This window comes from Salvelinus alpinus, chromosome 19 (genome assembly GCF_045679555.1).
Source record: "Salvelinus alpinus chromosome 19, SLU_Salpinus.1, whole genome shotgun sequence".
In the NCBI taxonomy this organism is placed as follows: Eukaryota; Metazoa; Chordata; class Actinopteri; order Salmoniformes; family Salmonidae; genus Salvelinus; species Salvelinus alpinus.
The window spans coordinates 52,299,304-52,319,084 of record NC_092104.1 but is presented as its reverse complement, the minus strand read 5'-3'; the positions used below and the strand labels follow the sequence as shown (position 1 = coordinate 52,319,084).

At 43.3% G+C, this 19,781-nt stretch overlaps 1 protein-coding gene across 4 annotated transcripts in view; it reads left to right on the top strand.

Moving 5' to 3' along the window:
* Positions 1-273: 273 nt before the first annotated feature.
* Positions 274-19,781, top strand: part of LOC139545810 (HERV-H LTR-associating protein 1) — a 61,075-nt gene continuing 41,567 nt past the window's right edge. The window contains exons 1-6 of one of the 4 annotated variants that reach the window (XM_071354014.1): positions 274-465; positions 1,625-1,732; positions 2,375-2,437; positions 3,049-3,129; positions 4,794-4,877; positions 8,854-8,937. In XM_071354014.1, coding sequence (XP_071210115.1) covers positions 1,639-1,732; positions 2,375-2,437; positions 3,049-3,129; positions 4,794-4,877; positions 8,854-8,937 — 406 coding nt within the window. In that variant the 5' untranslated portion in view covers positions 274-465; positions 1,625-1,638. Of the gene's footprint in view, positions 466-1,624; positions 1,733-2,374; positions 2,438-3,048; positions 3,130-4,793; positions 4,878-8,853; positions 8,938-19,271; positions 19,780-19,781 lie in introns of those variants that run through there. The other 3 variants (XM_071354016.1, XM_071354013.1, XM_071354017.1) reach the window with 3 other exon arrangements.

Here is a 19,781-nt window from a genome sequence, read left to right as displayed (position 1 = left end):
AATGTCTGGGATTTTTATTTCAGCTCATGTTGTTATGTTGTGTTTATATTTTTGTTCTGTGTATGTGACTTATTAAGCAAAGGTTCAACATCAGGTTTAACTGAGGTGTTATCAAGTTGCACTGCTTCTTTCCGGTAAATAGTTGGAGTACTGCATGACAGAAACTTTTACAAGGTAGTAAGCTACCTGGGCTTCTCCCATGAGAAGTCTTTCCCAGGCCCTCTCCCGTGTCCCAGAGCCCCCAAGGTTTATTTCGACCATCTGCCAATTACCGGTGAGTGCAACCGTAACCGGAGTGCCCACCGTTCCACCATCATTAAAGACTCCTATTCAAACCCCTCTTCCCTCCGCCACCACCGGGTCTCATATGACATGCCGGCAGTTTATTACAGCTACTTACATGGCCATTGGAGTTGGATGTGGTTGGGTGACTTGTGTGGCTGAATTCAGGCTCAGGATTCAGAGGTAAGATCTTTATGTTGTTAAGAGTGACTAGAAAAGATGGGACGCGTTTAAAAAGGATGATACTAGGAAAAAACTCCAGCTGAAAAATAAACTAGTTCATCCATGGATCATGAAAATCAAGGTTGTTTTCATCTTATATTTTTCTTTATGCCCCTGGCTGGGACACATGATAGTTACACATCATACATGTTTTTGTTTATATTGAACTGTTTATCAATGATACAACATAATGCAAGTCTGTTAAACTACAAAACATTATGTTTATGCATTATTTAAAGTGCTTAGTTTAAGCAAATTGTCTTGTCCCGGTAGTGATATGTAGAGTTGTAGTGACATGTTTTGGGGATTTAGAGACATCTATCTATAATTTTGAATATTAGAAGTATTTAATATATTGTATGAATCAATAAAAACTAAGAAGGCTATTAAAATACAAATGTTTTACTAGTATAACGTGTTTTATGTCATTGCTGTTACCGCCTTGAAAATCGGTGATTACAAAGATGTACAAGGACATTGAGCATTCTCTCCAGTGGCAAACTGTTATTGGGGCAGAGGTTTATAATAAGAACCATGACTTATGTCACTTATAAAGCAGCAAAGTGCTTCATTTGACACATTTGTTTGTTTACCCACAGAAAACTGTCCGACAAAATACCAATTTTATAACTGTGCCTCAGGATTATGAACAGAGAAATAACATACCACATAACCACAAAGTCTTTCTGAAATTAACCTCTAACACATTACATCACTGAAGCCAATGTCACTGACACTATAGTAGTGGGAAAAAATATTTTGGGGGTTGATGTATAATGTCTACCAGCTGTCTCTCTCTCTGTTGAATTGAGCCTGGGGACGAGATTAGTTTATTTAGTATCTGTAGCAGTTGTAAAAAATAACCATTGACTACTTTTTTTGTATCGCTATATAATCTGTTATGTTTCCCAAAATTGAGCTTTATTTCTTTCTTATGAGAGTTGAATGTCACTGACTGCAATGGGGAGGAGTGGGGAAAAATCTGCCCGTGACATCATAATGTTGTGATACATGGAACCTTTTTGATTTTGCATAACTATATACCCTTGATGAGGTAAGCCATTTAACTTTAGGTTGAGATGCCCTGTAAGCAGCTCTAGCTTGTTTTGTGTTTTTGTAGTGGGGTGTTCACATATGATGGCAGGCTTTTGGGCATCAAGGAATCACTCAAGGCTGTGTCTCAGGACATGTGTAGCCATTCTGCTCCCCCTAATCTTCTTTCATATAGGTAGGTGATAGAAGATAAGTATAACTGAACTCTAATCCTATACCTTGAATTCCATCTAGATGGCCTTGTTGTTTTGTTATTCTTGCCACTGGACATGTTTACAGTATTCTTAGCAGTAAGGTAATTTTTTCATGTTTAGATGTTGTAACATTGCTTGTTGTCATTGTCAATCATGTAAATGATGAATGGAAAATGAAGATGATGATATTATATTTCACTTTGATATGAGACTTTTTATTGCGAAAATTAAAGGGGCAATCTGCAGTAACTACATACATTTTTTTGACTTATAAATGAATGATATGTGCAAATTGATTCTTAAAGAATATAACTTATCTCAACTGTCGTACCCCATCAGAACCCAAAATATAAGCTTGTTTTACTCCAACGTTTGTAAACAAAGTAAATGTAAACAAACAGTGTATAGCCTCGAAACATGGTTAAAACTATAATGTTGATATGTAGCCATGGCTCTACGTAGTACTGTGCGCCTCCCATAGTCTGTTCTGGACTTGGGGACTGTGAAGAGACCTCTAGTGGCATGTCTTGTGGGGTATGCATGGGTGTCCGAAGTGTGTGCTATTAGTTTAAACAGACAGCTCGTGGATATAATGATCAGATTTTACTTTGCATACCATTTAGATGCAGCTCAAAGACATGGCAACCAGGAGGAAATATATAAGAGGGATCTTCTAGCGTCGACAGGTAACGTGCACTTCCAAAAACAAACCTCCATTATGTTCTGATGTGTATACTAAATAAAATAAAATATATTTGAACTGTTCATCATAATATTGTCATAAACATGACAAAACAAATGTCATAAGATGTCATGATATCTTGTATCACTGAATGTCAGGTGACATGGCTTACTTGCTATGCATCGGAAACAGCTATGGTAGTTATGACATGACATTTGTTACACACCCACATTTATTTTTTATTTTTTTTATTTTTAACCTTTATTTAACTAGGAAAGTCAGTGACATTATGACAATAATATGACACCATAATGATGTACAATTTTAAAATAGCATCACTGAAATAGTTGATCTCTGGAACAATTTTAAAACAGTAAAGTTAAAATGAATGGTCAGACTTTTTTTTAGGGTTCACATATTGGTTGATTTTTCACTACTATTACATATTTATAAAATTGTTTACTTTAAAGACATTTGGTCTTGTTTTGCTTCAGAAAAGCAATGAACATGCGATAAAGTTGAATCTGTGATACATTTTGGGCATTGGCATATTAGAGTTTCATAAGTTAACTGTATCTACTCACATTAACAATGTTGTTCTTCCTTCCTTCCCAGAAATCCCGGCAGAGTATATTGATCCAACTTCCATAGATCTCACTCCCTTGGTCAATACATTAATTAATTCAACACAATTAGGTAAGTCACCAAAATGCAATTCATTTTTAAAGCAGTTGTCTCATCATGATGTCATTTCAACTGTGAACGCGCAGCCTGCACACCTCAGTTGGAGTCTGGAAGATTCCACCTCAAAGATTTTTAAGGCTCGGGTTAACTTAAAAAGCACAAGATCAGTTTATAAAGAACAGCGTTTCATTAGTGTTTCTTTTACAATAAGTTACAACATTCCTCACCCTGAAATTAGTCTATGGGCCAATAGAAACTGTAATCAATGTTTTGGTTTTCTTTAAACAGCCACTACAAACTTCAAATCAAAGTTTATTTGTCACGTGCGCCGAATACAACAGGTGTATGTATACCTTACAGTGAAATGCTTACTTACAGGCTCTAACCAATAGTGCAAAAAAGGTATTAGGTGAACAATAGGTAGGTAAAGAAATAAAAACAACAGTAAAAAGACAGGCTATATACAGAAGCGAGGCTATAAAAGTAGCGAGGCTACATACAGACACCGGTTAGTCGGGCTGATTGAGGTAGTATGTACATGTAGATATGGTTAAAGTGACTATGCATATATGATGAACAGAGAGTAGCAGTAGTGTAAAAGAGGGGTTGGCGGGTGGTGAGTGGGACACAATGCAGATAGCCCGGTTAGCCAATGTGCGGGAGCAGTGGTTGGTCGGCCCAATTGAGGTAGTATGTACATGAGTGTATAGTTATAGTGACTATGCATATATGATAAACTTCAGCTAACTTTAGCCACCGCTAGCTAACAATCAATGGAAGTGATAAGGGAAACCATGCAATGATTTTTTTAAGAGCAGCTGAAGAGCAGCTGATTTTGCCTGGGCTTTTTTGCTGCTCATTAAGAAAAATTAAATGTGTGTCTTGGGGGTGTGGTTCGATGTGTGTGTGTTCTGTTTGTTATAGTGGGCTCCGAAATTATTGACACCCTTGATAAAGATGAGCAATAATGACTTTATCAAAATAAATAATTCAAACACTTTTCTCTCTCAAAAAGGTAGGGGTCCAAATGTTTGATACACCTAAAGATTATTATAAATAAAGTATTCAAAAGTTTTTGGTCCCATATTCCTAGCACGCAATGGCTACATCAAGCTTTGTTGGATGCATTTGCAGTTTGTTTTGGTTGTGTTTCAGATTATTTTGTCCCCAATATAAATGAATGGTAAATAATGTATTGTGTCATTTTGGAGTTACTTTATGTTAAAACTTCTAAATTAATGTGGATGCTACCATGATTATGGAAAATCTTGAATCAAATAAAATTGTATTTGTCACATGCTTTGTAAACTACAGGTATAGACTAAAAGTGAAATGCTTACAGGTCGTTTTACAAAAATGTAGAGTTAAAGATTAAGGTAAAAAAAAAAAATCCAAGGATCTGGGAACGTCACATTTTTCTCTAAATCTCAATTTTGGAAGATACTGACTTTTTTAACCAAAATTATGCTATTTACACTTTGTAGTACATTTTTACAATAGAATCAATGTTTCGAACTAATATTGATGCAACATAGGCCATTTTCAACCAGAGAAGTTGTTTTTTGGAGTTCAGCTGCCCTTAAAGGCTACTTTCAGGTTGATGAAGCATCTAACATAAAGTTGTAAAATACAGAACTTCCCCTTTAATCTTTATCGATTTGTCTCCCCCACTCTAGGCTCAAGTCAGCTCTTCTCTTTGTTGAGTGTGACCTCACACAGCTCCCTGGCTCTTCACAAGCTCACTCTACTGGTCTATAACAGTAAACAACCACATCATTTATGACTTCAACAACCATTGTAGTAACCACTATCCAACTCCCCCATCTGTAGCTCTGATGTGTCTGTTAGGGTGTTATATTGCAAGTGCATGTTGGTTGCTGCAGTCTCCATGCCAGGCATGTTGTGAATGGCTTGCCCTTAGATAGGTAGAACAGCTGTGTGAGCGTGCGCGCGTGCTAAGGTGATGGATTCTAATCTGATTTGTTACACTGACTGTATATAGCCCTTCTTACTGGCCAGCTCTTATGGTCAAAGTTCACTCTTGTAGTTTTTAATAGTAATTGCCTGAAAAATTAACTTACTGTTGTACTCTACAGCAGGCGTTATCAAATGCTGGATTCACGCAGTCTCCTCCGAACAGTTTCTATTTAGGATGTTCAAGCTCTGATTTCTAAGTGAAGAAATTAGCTATAAGTGTTTTCACACATGAGCACTGGGTGTAGGTAAATGGTAAATGAGTGTGGCATTTTGAATGGCAGTGTTTTCCAAACGAAACACAAGACCTGTTAGTTTTAAATGATGTGTCCTATGTAGAGAACTGTGTTTAGTGTTTTGCAAAAAGTGCGTTTTACAATTGCAAACTGAGTGTAAAGCAGATAATGTACTTACAGTTTTGCAGACTTGGTCTGAAGATTAGGTACATTAATTAATGAGTTCACTGAGTGTGCCTCAAGTACCACTTTCAGTGTGTAAGCGATTGTAAAAAATAAAGAAAACTGTAATTTCCCCCTAACTAACCTTATGAAGATTTGCGTACGAGCTTCTTGCCTATTTGTATGTAATTGACTGTATAATAATCAAATTATTTGTAAAATAGACAAGATATGTCATCCCGTGACCCATCTAGACCCCTTGCCACAACCTGCTAGTGGGTTCTGACCCATAGTTTGGAAACCACTGCTCTATATCATCACTGTCAATTTCATTAAGACCTTGTCATGATTTGACATACTGTCGATCAGTATCATGTTTGCCTAATTCCCTTAGCACATCATGTCAACCATAGTCTATTGAATAACACAATATTCATCTCTAATTTTATAATTTAGAGTGAGTAATGCTAAATGATAGCTGTAGTAGAAAGCAGACCTGGGTTTCAAATACTAAAAATCAAGTCAAAGCGTTTGTAGTTTTTTCACTTTTCTATATGTTTTTTTAAGCCAGGCAAGCTCAACCAGACACAGATAAAGTATTTTAATTGATTTTTTAAGTATTTGAAACCGAGGTCTGGTAGAAGCGCAGCGCCTCGGATTAAGCTGATGATATAAAACGTATTTAAAAGAGGGGAGAAATCATCCTGTAGCACAAATTTATTACTAACACATATATAGGTGTAGGATCTTAATTTTAGCCAGTTTGCTACAGCAGGAAAATGTGAATTATTATGTGGATTATAATTACAAAAGCTGAAGAACATACGCAGTTCCAGGTGCTTTCCGCAGGTGCTAGAGTTGTAGGAAAACCCATGGAAAACAGAAAGGAAAACGCCGCACACTGCTGCTCATGCTCCCAGGTGATATTTATTTACAACGTTTCAACCCTTAGGTCTTCATCAGGCATCCATATCCCAGGTGGGGGAGGAAGGTCCTATATATAGGGGCAGTACTCAGTGACATCGCTTCCTGAAACAGGAGGTAAAACATTTATAACGTAGTTTCAAAATATTAACAATCAATGTATCCAAATATATGATCATACACAGGAAATGTGATCAATATTTACAGTAATATACATACACATACAATATTCAATTAGGATTTTTTTTAAAGACACAATTTAGACATATTGAAACTATAAAACGGTTTCAAGTCAAACTCCTCGTTAAGGCCAAGAGGAGACCGTGTGTTGAGCCTGTGGTTCCACAAAGATTCCCTTTGAAAAAGTGTCCTCTCAATGTTCCCTCCCAAGCAGGGCATCTTTAGGCTCCCAAGTGGCGCAGCGGTCTAAGGCACTACATCTCACTGCAAGAGGTGTCACTACAGTCCCTGGTTCAAATCCTGGCTGTATCACATCCACCATTGTGGTGCACAATTGGCCCAGCGTCGTCCAGGGTAGGCCGTCATTGTAAATACAAATTTGTTCTTAAACTTCTCTAGGATAGGGGGCAGCATTTTCACTTTTGGATAAATAGCATGCCCAATTTCAACTTCCTTCTACTCATCCCCAGAATATAAGATATGCATATTATTAGTAGATTTGGATAGAAAACACTTTGAAGTTTCTAAAACTGTTTGAATCATGTCTGTGAGTATCACAGAACTTATGTAGCAGGCAAAACCCCGAGGACTAACCATTCAGATTTCTTTTTTTTTTGAGGTCACCGTCTGTTCAATGAGGTTTCATTGGGATACTAGATTTCTAATCAACCTGTTTGCAGTTCCTACCGCTTCCACTGGATGTTACCAGTCTTTGGAAATAGGTTGAGGTTATTCCTTTGTGCAATGAAGAAGAATGGCCATCTGGAATCAGTGTAACGTTATGTGTACTGTTTGAGAGTTGCGCAAGACTAGAAAAGTATCGTTAGTTTGTTGTCCTCCTGTATTGAAAACAGATAGACCCGTCTTCAATTTGATCGATTATTAACGTTTACAAATACCTTAAGTTGGATTACAAAAGTAGTTTGAAATGTTTTGGCAAAGTTTAGAGGTAATTTTTGAGATATTTTGTAGTGACTTTGCGCAAATTGGAAGCTGATTTTTTCTGGATCAAACGCGCCAAATAAATTGACATTTTGGACATATATGGACGGAATTAATCGAACAAAATGACCATTTGTGATGTTTATGGGACATATTGGAGTGCCAACAAAAGAAATTCGTCAAAGGTAAGGCATGATTTATATTTTATTTCTGCGTTTTGTGTTGCGCCTGCAGGTTTGAAATATGCTACACTCTCTTTGTTTACTGTTGTGCTATCATCAGATAATAGTATCTTAGGCTTTCGCCGAAAAGCCTTTTTGAAATCTGACATGTTGGCTGGATTCACAACGAGTGTAGCTTTAATTTGGTATCTTATATGTGTGATTTAATGAAAGTTTGATTTTATATATTTTTTTGAATTTGGCGCTCTTCATTTTCCCTGGCTATTGGCCAAGTGGCGTCCCACATGTCCCAGAGAGGTTTTACCTGACTTGCCTTGATATTTAAGTAAAAAAAATCTTGACCATTTCTATTCCAATGTATCTCAGAGAACTAATAGGATGTCCAGCTTGTACAAAACGAGCAGCAACTGGACTTTTGTCCGTATATTGCTGCGGTGCAAACTGATCCGTGTCTTAAAGCTTCTATGGGTTTTCCCTATGTAAGACAGACAACAAGGATATTTCAACATGTAAATAGCATTGGTGGACATGCAAGTAATCAGGCCCTTGATCTTACATCTTTGTCCTGTGCAGGGGTGGGTAAATTACTTGCATTTATACCCCTTCAAAGGGAATCTTTCTGGATCACATTCCCTGTGTATGATCATATATTTTGATACATTGAATGTTAATATTGTGAAACTATGTTATACATTTTTTACCTCCTGTTTCAGGAGGTGATGTCACTGAGTGCTGCCCCTATATATAGGACCTTCCTCCCCCACCTGGGATATGGATGCCTGATGAAGACCTAAGGGTCGAAACGTTGTAAATAAATATCACCTGGGAGCATGAGCAGCAGTGTGCGGCATTTTCCTTTCTCTTTTCAATTATAATTAATGGACATTTTTGTTGTGGTTGATACATATTTTTACAAGGGGAAATCAAAAGTGGAAATTAGCAACTTCAGAAGCCTTTTTAAACCTCAAATGTTCTCCTGCAACAGGGTGATATAATTAAGATCCTACATCTGTAAGTACTGTCTGTTAAAGCTAGCATGTTGGTACAGTATTTAATCAGTAAAATAAAATGTAATGGACACACTGAACTGTTTCTCAAAGGGTTCCTTTTTCATTTCTTATGAGTTTGTTTTGTAGTTTCTAATTTCAGAAGTATCACGGACAACATGTTTCCAAGAAGGTATTGCTATTGTGTAACAAATGAGACAAACGACTTAACAGGTGAGCCACAGGATCTGTTTCTTTCATTATGAAATGTCTTATATTGCCATGTTTAAAACCTGCCTTAACCCCAAATAAATGTTTAGGGGCATGAAAACGTTGCTCAATTAGTATCAAGGGACCTAACGTGTGCCAGAAACATTCCCCACACAAATACACCACCGCCACCAGCCTGTACTGTTGACACAAGGCAGGATGGGGGCATAGACTCATGCTGCTTACGCCAAATCCTGACTATGCCATCATGACACAACAGGAATCGGGATTCGTCGGACCAGGCAATGTTTTTCCATTCCTCAAATGTCCAGTGTTGATGATCGCCTGCCCACTGGAGCCACTTCTTCTTGATTTTAGCTGGTAGGACTGGATACAGGTGTGGTCGTCTGCTGCAATAGCCCATCCGTGACAAGAACCAACGAGTTGGGCCTCCCAAGATGCTGTTCTGCACACCACTGCTACCTGTTTGTGACCCGACTGTTAGCTTATATGATTCCTGCAATTCTCCTTCGATCTCTCATCAATGAGCTGTTTTCGTCCACAGGACTGCTGCTGACTGGATGTTTTTCGCACCATTCTCGGTAAACCCTAGCCACTGTCGTGCGTAAACAAAAGATAAACAAAATATACAGTTACCACACCTTAATCTTCTAATTGGACTGTATTCTACAGTATATACGTCCAAGGTCTTGGCTAAGTGACTCTATCATGGCATTGTGTCTCATGTCATATCTAGGGCGTTCCTACATAGTGGTGTGTTGCTTAGGGCACTATCCTAAGTTGATAACTATATGATAAGTCTACAGCTGTAAGGTATCAGCTTCGGACAGTCTACAGGGATGACCTATGGACCTCTGGGGAGAAACTGGTGAGTACGGTAGCTGTAGAGTCAAAGGCCTCAGAGTAAATTTTAAACTTTACCAAGGCTGGTATTTTGCTCGGACCCTTAAGTGATCTTAGGATAAATACTTGTTAAATGTTCCGTTGTACATGCGCGTTTATGCTTACACAGGCGCACATGCCAAGGGAAAGAAAATCAAGTATCCTGTGTGGCGTACAGCAGGTCAGCCACCAGGGGGAGACTCGTCGAGGCCTGGTGACAGACGGAGTATACATCACAAGGCGATGGCTTCATCTGCTGGATGTGCCAGGTCTCGACGGGCTCTCCGGCCAGGACTAATTGGGGCTGATTGGGAGTTGGTGAGTAATCGAGGGCTGATTGCTCACCAGCTGTCAAGTCACATAAAGCTGCCAGAAGGGCAACAGACAGTGGAGAGTAGGGGACGGTTGCAGAGGTAATAGGAGGGAGTTCAGTTTTTGTGCCCGACAGGATACAGCAAGACCCAGAGCCCAGAAGACTGTATCCCGGAGAGGGTCTCATGGGGAGACCTATCCTTATCTTTTTGATTTATTATTTAAATCATGCCTGGAGGTCAGTAAGAATTGATGTCGACCTCAAGACATATGTTACGGGTACCTGTAGTAGTTTTACTACACGTCAATGTGTCTTACACCATTGTAGTGGCGATAGATATGAAGGAGTCTATTTTCCACGGAGGAGCTAACCTCTCGACGGAAGTACTCTATAAGCACTGAACCAGTCGTACGCGGTGTGATCATGGTTCATGACTTCTAATAACTTTCCTCCTGGAGGGTTCTATTTATTAGTGGCATGTGTGTTAATCATCAGTTTTGGAGATTCCCTTCCATGTGTTGCAATCTGAGTGACTACTAACTCCTCTGTTGCTGTTATCAATAGCAATTTGACTTGTAAAGTCTCTAACCGTCTTACCGATTGTGGCTGGACTGACTGTGCTGACATTGGTACTGGTACTCAAGGGGACAAGTTATCCTACCGATTGATTCTGAAATGTATCCTACATTTCAGAATAACATATACATGATTAGAGCATTTTACTAATTGCATTGTAATTGAAACTACACATGGCAAGGAATGATTATTGTTGGCATTTTTTTTGGAGGTGGAAAGTCCACTGGACTATTTTTACGACCAGTATGGTACACCTCAGGGATATCTCAAACGTGTTCTAAGGTTATGCCCGTCGAGGGGCCTGTCCGCTGCTCTCTGTTCTCATCGGAAGTTTTCAACTAGATTTGTTTCCTGCTCTGGCGGCCTCGTACAGTGTTGCACATAGTCTCGAACCCCCCCAAACGGCCACGACGAGGCTCATCATGGGTCTGGGCTAGTATTCCCCCCCTTTGTCTCGGGACCCCCCCACCAGCGGTTGGCACAAATGAAAAGGTCAGAACCTTTGTACGAGTTGTCAGCAGCTGCGTTGTTATTAGATTGGCTGTAACCTTTCATCTAAATCTCCGGGTGTTTGTGCTTCAAAATGCTCAGTGGTTGTCGAGGCCTGTCAGTCACCACAGTGTCTGTGTGTGGCAACCTCTCCAGTACCTGCAAACTGAGAGAAGGATATCTGTCTGCGATATCGCACAGTGTTTCACCAGTGGGAGTCATCAGGTCAGTTGCGGAACTGACGCCCGTTAGTGTCATTGTAAAGGGTACCAATCCCCCACAAAGCTGAAAATGTATCATCGGAAGCAGAGTACACTCTGCCCGTCGGTGCTATTATTGCTGAGACAGCCGCAGTGCTTGCAGAAGTATTCGAAGGACAAGAGAAGTTCATCTCAGCTGCAGTATTGCACGACTCCAAGGAGGGAAGTTGCTCATTCACAGAGACTGCTGCCTCAAAATCATGAAAAGAATGGTCAATCAGGTTTGCTAATTGAATGTGATGAGATATTGTAATATATCCTTGGGTCAGATTCTGAACCTAGAGGTTTTGAAACATATTTTTCCCAAGGGGTGCTTTCGACAGATACCCCTCGTGAATGACTGTGTTTTAGCTAGCGTTAGGAGAAGACAGTGTGGTCATTGGAGACGGCACTGTGACCATACTTGTTTGGTTTTCCAATCCATCAGTGGGAGTAAACGATCCATCAAGTCTGCTCCGAGTAGCAGGTGTTCAGATTCGAGGCTGGTAACATACATAGGGTGAACAAGCGATACGTCCTGGAAGTGTAGTTTCAGCATGAGTCTCAATGTGAGAGGTGAGGTAGTCTGAGTTAATTTAACCTCAATGTGTGGTGTCGCATCGTTCTGTTTTTAACCAACGTTTAGCTGGCTTCAAAGCCCTTTTGAGATCATTAAACAACGTTTGAGAGATGGGCAATATTGTTTAGCTCGAATCAATTAGCGCATGGCAGGTTAAGCAGTCCTCCAGGACTGTTTCCAGGTATGGCCTCTGAGTTGTGTTTAGTGGTCATATTCTCCACAAAGTGGAGTGGATGTTCGCAACAACGTGATGTGTCATTTCTGTTCATGGTGAAAACAGATCGACTTATCGGGTTTTGAGTGGAATTGGCTCTTGCGAAGTTCCTTCACAACCTTTTTATCAGAGTCTATAGACAAATCCCGTGGACTTGTTTCTTGATCGAGCGTGCCCTGGATATGGTCACAAGTGAGAGTGGGAGTTATTTGATTGTTAACGTCCTTGCTAAGAGTGTTAATTCCGGCGGACCTGTTGTCTCGCAATTCCACGTCTAGTCCTACTGACTTATCTTTTTCCCTTTTCTCACATTTTACTAGCTTTAGTACTTCATGAAGTAGAACGTCTCGAGAACATCGGTCTATGTTATGATCGTCCTTGAACCCTTTGTTACCCTTGTGCTCTGACACTCTGTGTGGGTTGGGTGCAGGAACGTAGCGATTAGGTAGATTGTAGCGGTAGTCGTTTCGATAGCGACGTACTTTACAGTTATTTTGACCGCAGTGGGTATTGGTCTCGTGGTTTCGTGGTAGAAACCATTGTTGCCAACGCTCTAATACTTGATAATGCACCCTCTAATTGGAGTGAGTGCTCCTGGTAAAACTTAAAAACCGAGATGTCAGGGCTCTTAGTGTCGCGTACTTTTGATGCTTCAAAAGCTGTGCTTGCAAGCTCTCTGAGATGTAAGATTGGCAAGCCAACGTGGGCTGTAGGGGCCAAGAAGGTAATGAAGTTGGGATACATGTTCGACAGAAGCATTTGTTTGAATGGTAGCAGCTCTTTTCACTCTTTCAGAGTTGGCCAAAGTAAGCTGAACGAAGCCTATAATAGTAAGCTTGTGGGTGTTCATTCCGAGCTTGTCTGACAGTGTTAACCAGTGAGCTGTCGTGTTTTCAGGGGTTCTGCGACTCACATTCTATTTTCAAAGCTGTGGCAAGTTTAGCGTAGTCGTTTTGCACGTGTTGCTGTTGTAGATGAATTAACCTAGTAACGCGTCTATTGGTTCGCTTCAACAGATAAAGCCTGTCAGAACCCGTAGCCTTTGGGTAGCCATCCAAGGCGTCCTCTATGTCTGCTAGGAACGTCTCAGTGTTGTTGGCTTTCCTGGAACGGGATCAAAGCGGCGGAAGGTTTTGATGAGTTTGTCAAGGCGTTCCGTGCCCAGCAGGTGGAAAGGGTTGGCTTCATCCTGTGGGGAAATTAGGTCTGAAAGGCCAAGAGGAGAAGCCAAGGTTTAGCTTTGATGGCGAGGAGGCGCCATATTACTCTGTGTCATATGGCCAAGAAGAGAAGACTGAGGGACACCCGAGAGAGGCAAAGTCTGAAACCTTCTTTCGTCTTCACTCCTTTGTGTACCGAGCTCCGGTTGCTTGGTTGGGTAGTCACGCTGTTCTGGAATTCCTCCAGATGGTACCTAAGGGTGGTATTCTGCTGCATAGCAGAGTCCACTTGGGTGCTTAGAGTACCGATTTTAGACACGTGAGTGCCGCGCTTGCTCTGTATCGGAGCGAGAGATTCAGTGATGATTTCCTCTTGCTTAGAAATCAATATTTCCATCTTCATCACCTGAGTTCTCTCATCATTCATTTGGTCAGCGACTTCAATGAGTTCTGCTGATTTGTCATCCAACTTAGTCATTGTGTTCATTAACTGATCGCTTTGGTCTGCAGCATTACGACTAGAACATTATTGCTTTGAGTAATATTCATCAAAACTGCATGCATGTTATCAAGTTGCGCGCTCCTGTTTGTAGATAAATCTGTCGCGTTATCTAGGTTTGCGTGGACTTTATCGTATTTAGTTTTGGCTAAATCGAGTTGTTCCTGTAGAAAAACGATTTAGTTGAAGAGTTTGTGCTCGTTCAACATCATAAGTATTTGTAATGGGAGCAGCCTCTCAACATACAGTAAGAATGCTAAGTAGTATAGCAACCCCATGTGTGGTATCCATATTTTGTCAAAGAGCCCTTTCAGTTTCAGTTTCAGTGTATAGCTGCACAGTAGCACCACCTTGTTGAAACAGAGCAGACATTTTGTGTCAAAGCATGGGAGAGCATGACGCTACTGTTACGCTATATGCATTGGATGCAGTTGCCCCTAGATAGTTATAGGGTGCGAGATAAGAGAGTGGGGGTGGAGTCTATTCAGATAGGCCAGTTGTGTTAAAGTTATTTCAATATAAAATAGCAAACACAGACACTAACATGCATGCACCCAAACATGCATAGGGTCATGCAGGCGTGCCGTGGGAACTTGTGGTCTGAAAGCGTATGTTGTGTTGTGGTAGTGAAGTGTTAAAAGATTTAGATGCACTATTGTAAAGTGGCTGTTCCACTGGATGTCATAAGGTGAATGCACCAATTTGTAAGTCGCTCTGGATAAGAGCGTCTGCTAAATGACTTAAATGTAATGTAATGTAAATGTAATTATGTCACGATCGTGTGGAGGAGAGACGGACCAAAACGCAGCATGTGGAAAATAAGCCATCTTCTTTTATTAGAACGACGAAGATGAACATGAAACGAAACACTTATACAAACTATACAAAAACAACAAACGACCGTGAAGCTACAAACGCAAGTGCACACACAAACTACTTACGTTCAACATAGACATTTCCCCACAACCAGCTAAAGCCTATGGTTGCCTTAAATATGGCTCCCAATCAGAGACAACAATAACCAGCTGTCTCTAATTGAGACCCAATTCAGGCAACCATAGACCTTCCTAGATACCTACACTCAACCATAGACACAGCTAGACTACTATACTAAACATAAACCCAACTACTCTAATAAACCCCCTAAACCTTACAACCACCCTAGACACTACAAAAACCACATACATTCCCCATGTCACACCCTGACCTAACCAACATAATTAAGAAAACAAAGAATACTATGGCCAGGGCGTGACATAACCCCCCCCCTTAAGGTGCGAACTCCGGGCGCACCAGCACAAAGTCTAGGGGAGGGTCTGGGTGGGCGTCCGTCCACGGCGGCGGCTCCGGCACTGGTCGTGGTCCCCACCCCACCATAGTCACTACCCGCTTTCGTAGCCTCCTCCAAATGGCCACCCTCCACATTAACCCCACTGGATTAAGGGGCAGCACCGGACTAAGGGGCAGCACCGGACTAAGGGGCAGCACCGGACTAAGGGGCAGCACCGGACTAAGGGGCAGCACCGGACTAAGGGGCAGCACCGGACTAAGGGGCAGCACCGGACTAAGGGGCAGCACCGGACTAAGGGGCAGCACCAGGATAAGGGGCAGCACCAGGATAAGGGGCAGCACCAGGATAAGGGGCAGCTCCGGACTGAGGGACGGCAGCTCCGGACTGAGGGACGGATCCTGGCTGGATGACGGCTCTGGCGGATCCTGGCTGGATGGCTCTGGCGGATCCTGGCTGGACGGCTCATGACTGGCTGACGGATCTGGCTGCTCATGGCTGGCTGACGGATCTGGCTGCTCATGGCTGGCTGACGGATCTGGCTGCTCATGGCTGGCTGACGGATCTGGCCGCTCATGGCTGGCTGACGGATCTGGCCACTCATGGCTGGCTGACGGATCTGGCCGCTCATGGCTGGCTGACGGCTCTGGCAGATCCTGTCTGGTTGGCGGCTCTGGCAGATCCTGTCTGGTTGGCGGCTCTGGCAGATCCTGTCTGGTTGGTGGCTCTGGCTGGTCATGGCTCGCTGACGGCTCTGGCTGGTCATGGCTCGCTGACGGCTCTGGCTGGTCATGGCTCGCTGACGGCTCTGGCTGGTCATGGCTCGCTGACGGCTCTGGCTGGTCATGGCTCGCCGACGGCTCTGGCTGGTCATGGCTCGCCGACGGCTCTGGCTGGTCATGGCTCGCTGACGGCTCTGGCTGGTCATGGCTGGCAGAAGGCTCTGGCTGATCCGTTCTGGCGGAAGGCTCTGGCTGATCCGTTCTGGCGGAAGGCTCTGGCTGATCCGGTCTGGCGGAAGGCTCTGGCTGATCCGGTCTGGCGGAAGGCTCTGGCTGATCCGGTCTGGCGGAAGGCTCTGGCTGATCCGGTCTGGCGGAAGGCTCTGGCTGATCCGGTCTGGCGGAAGGCTCTGGCTGATCCGGTCTGGCGGAAGGCTCTGGCTGATCCGGTCTGGCGGAAGGCTCTGGCTGAGCCGGTCTGGCGGAAGGCTCTGGCTGATCCGGTCTGGCGGAAGGCTCTGGCTGATCCTTTCTGGCGGAAGGCTCTAGCGGCTCCTGTCTGGCTGAAGGCTCTAGCGGCTCCTGTCTGGCGGACGGCTCTGTATGCTCATGGCAGATGGGCGGCTTTGCAGGCTCATGGCAGACGGGCGGCTTTGAAGGCTCAATACAGACGGGCAGTTCATGCGGCGCTTGGCAGACGGACAGTTCAGACGGCGTTGGGCAGACGGGCAGTTCAGGCGCCGTTGGGCAGACGGGCAGTTCAGGCGCCGCTTGGCAGACGGGCAGTTCAGGCGCCGCTTGGCAGACGGGCAGTTCAGGCGCCGCTTGGCAGACGGGCAGTTCAGGCGCCGCTTGGCAGACGGGCAGTTCAGGCGCCGCTTGGCAGACGGGCAGTTCAGGCGCCGCTTGGCAGACGGCAGACTCTGGCCGGCTGAGACGCACTGTAGGCCTGGTGCGTGGTGCCGGAACTGGAGGTACCGGGCTAAGGACACGCACCTTCAGGCTAGTGCGGGGAACAACAACAGGGCACACTGAGTTCTCAAGGCGCACTATAGGACTGGTGCGTGGTACCAGAACTGGTGGTACCGGGCTGAGGGCACGCACCTCAGGACGAGTGCGGGGAGAAGGATCAGTGCGTACAGGGCTCTGGAGACGCACAGGAGGCTTGGTGCGTTGTGCCGGGACTGGAGGCACTGGGCTGGAGACACGCACCACAGGGAGAGTGCGTGGAGGAGGAACAGGGCTCTGGAGACGCACTGGAAGCCTGGTGCGTGGTGTCAGCACTGGTGGTACTGGGCTGGGAACACACACCACAGGGCTAGTGCGAGGAGCAGTAACAGGACGCACAGGACTCTGGAGACGCACAGGAGGCTTTGTGCGTGCTGTAGGCACTGTCTTAACCAGACGGCTAGCACGCACCTCAGGACGAGTATGGAGAGCTGTTCCCGGTGACATTAAATCACCAACACGTTCATTCGGACGGATGCCGTGCTTCATGCACCAAACCAATACATCCCTCATAACTCTCTCCTCCAATTTCTCCATTAACTCCTTTACTGTCTCTGCGTCACTCTCCTCCAAATCCGCCCTCACCGGCTCCTTACGGTAAGCAGGAGGAGTTGGCTCACGTCTCCCGACTGACCCAACTAAACTACCCGAGAGCCCCCCCCCCCAAGAAATTTTTGGGTTTGACTTACGGGCTTCCAGCCTTGTTTCCTTGCTGCCTCCTCATATCTCCGCCTCTCTGCTTTCGCTGCCTCCAGCTCAGCTTTGGGGCGGTTATATTCTCCTGGTACTTCGCGGTCCAGAATTTCCTCCCAATTCCAATAGTCCTGTGTAGGTGGGTCCTGTTGTTGTTTCACACGCTGCTTGATCCTTGTTTGGTGGGGAATTCTGTCTGGATCGTGTGGAGGAGAGACGGACCAAAACGCAGCATGTGGAAAATAAGCCATCTTCTTTTATTAGAACGACGAAGATGAACATGAAAAGAAACACTTATACAAACTATACAAAAACAACAAACGACCGTGAAGCTACAAATGCAAGTGCACACACAAACTACTTACGTTCAACATAGACATTTCCCCACAACCAGCTAAAGCCTATGGTTGCCTTAAATATGGCTCCCAATCAGAGACAACAATAACCAGCTGTCTCTAATTGAGACCCAATTCAGGCAACCATAGACTTTCCTAGATACCTACACTCAACCATAGACACAGCTAGACTACTATACTAAACATAAACCCAACTACTCTAATAAACCCCCTAAACCTTACAACCACCCTAGACACTACAAAAACCACATACATTCCCCATGTCACACCCTGACCTAACCAACATAATTAAGAAAACAAAGAATACTAAGGCCAGGGCGTGACAAATTACTTTAATTGTTCAGTTTTCAAACGCAGTTCCTCGGCTAGCAGAATGTTTTCAACCCCCTCTGATACAGTAGCTTGCACATGATTAAATATGCTGTATATATATTCTTTTTTCAAAATTTGGGTTTTGAGTTGGTGTGGGGCTGCAAAACGATTTGAATGTATTTAAATACATTAATGAAACATCAATACTAGATAAGTAATGTGGGACTTGGATGTGAATGAATTTGCAATAGCTAATATAATTGATTAATCAACGTTAATGATCAATCATACCTGTATAGGCTATCTGGGAATTAAACTTTACATAACCTGAAAGCATTGCTGTAACTAGGATAATGTGGAAAAGTTTAAAATGCCACATTGGTGGAAACAAATCAAATTGAATCTTATCCAAATGATCCACCTGAAAAGGGTTGGAAGGCAATTGAACTACCTTGTTGAATTGAATGTGACAACAATATCCAATCAGTTGAGATTGGCTGGATATCATAAGTGTAACCAGTAGTTCAAATGTGAGTATACATTCACCACCAGGGTCACTAATCCCTGAGGATTGTGAGACAACCTTGGGCCTCAATGGAATTATTTTTTATTTTTTTACTTGTAAAAAAAAGTTTATTCTTTACCACCAGGGTAATTCTTATACTTAATAATTTATTTTATACAACATTTAGTTATCTTGTTATACCATCCTTAATGACATCACAAAATAATAAATGATATGACATGATTACTGTTTGGATCCCCACCAATCATTCCAAACGTTTGGATTTCAAAACTAATGTTCCTTTGTCCAATCTTAGAGTTCTTAGGCAAGAGTCTCTCTCTACACACAGCACATTCCTTTGTTCAATACTGCAGGGCAAGAGAGAGAAAGTTTATGACCGGCGTTAAGTCATAAAACCGGCCCGACTCCCCCATTCCTCTCTGGTGGGAGAGGAGGGGGGGGGGGGGGGGTCTGGCTATCTGTCAGCCCTGTGCTGAGCTGATCTGGCGCCTTTGATCCTCACCAAGGAGAGAGAGAGTCATAACAAAACCAAGATTCAACTCTTTGGCCTGAATGCCAACCGTCACGCCTGGAGGAACTCTGGCACCATCCCTACGGTGAAGCATGGTGGTGGCAGCATCATGCTGTGGGGGTGTTTTTCAGCGGTAGGGACTGGGAGACTAGTCAGGATCGAGGCAAAGATGAATGAAGCAAAGTATAGAGAGATCCTTGATGAAAATATGCTGCAGAGTGCTCAGCACCTTAGACTGGGTCAAATGTTCACCTTCCTACAGGACAACGACCCTAAGCACACAGCCAAGACAACGCAGGAGTGGCTTCGGGACAAGTCTCTGAATATCCTTGAGTTGCCCAGCCAGAGCCCGGACATAAACCTGAACGAACATCTCTGGAGAGACCTGAAAATAGCTGTGCAGCAACGCTCCCCATCCAACCTGACAGAGCTTGAGAGGATCTGCAGAGAAGAATGGGAGAAACTCCCCAAATAAAGGT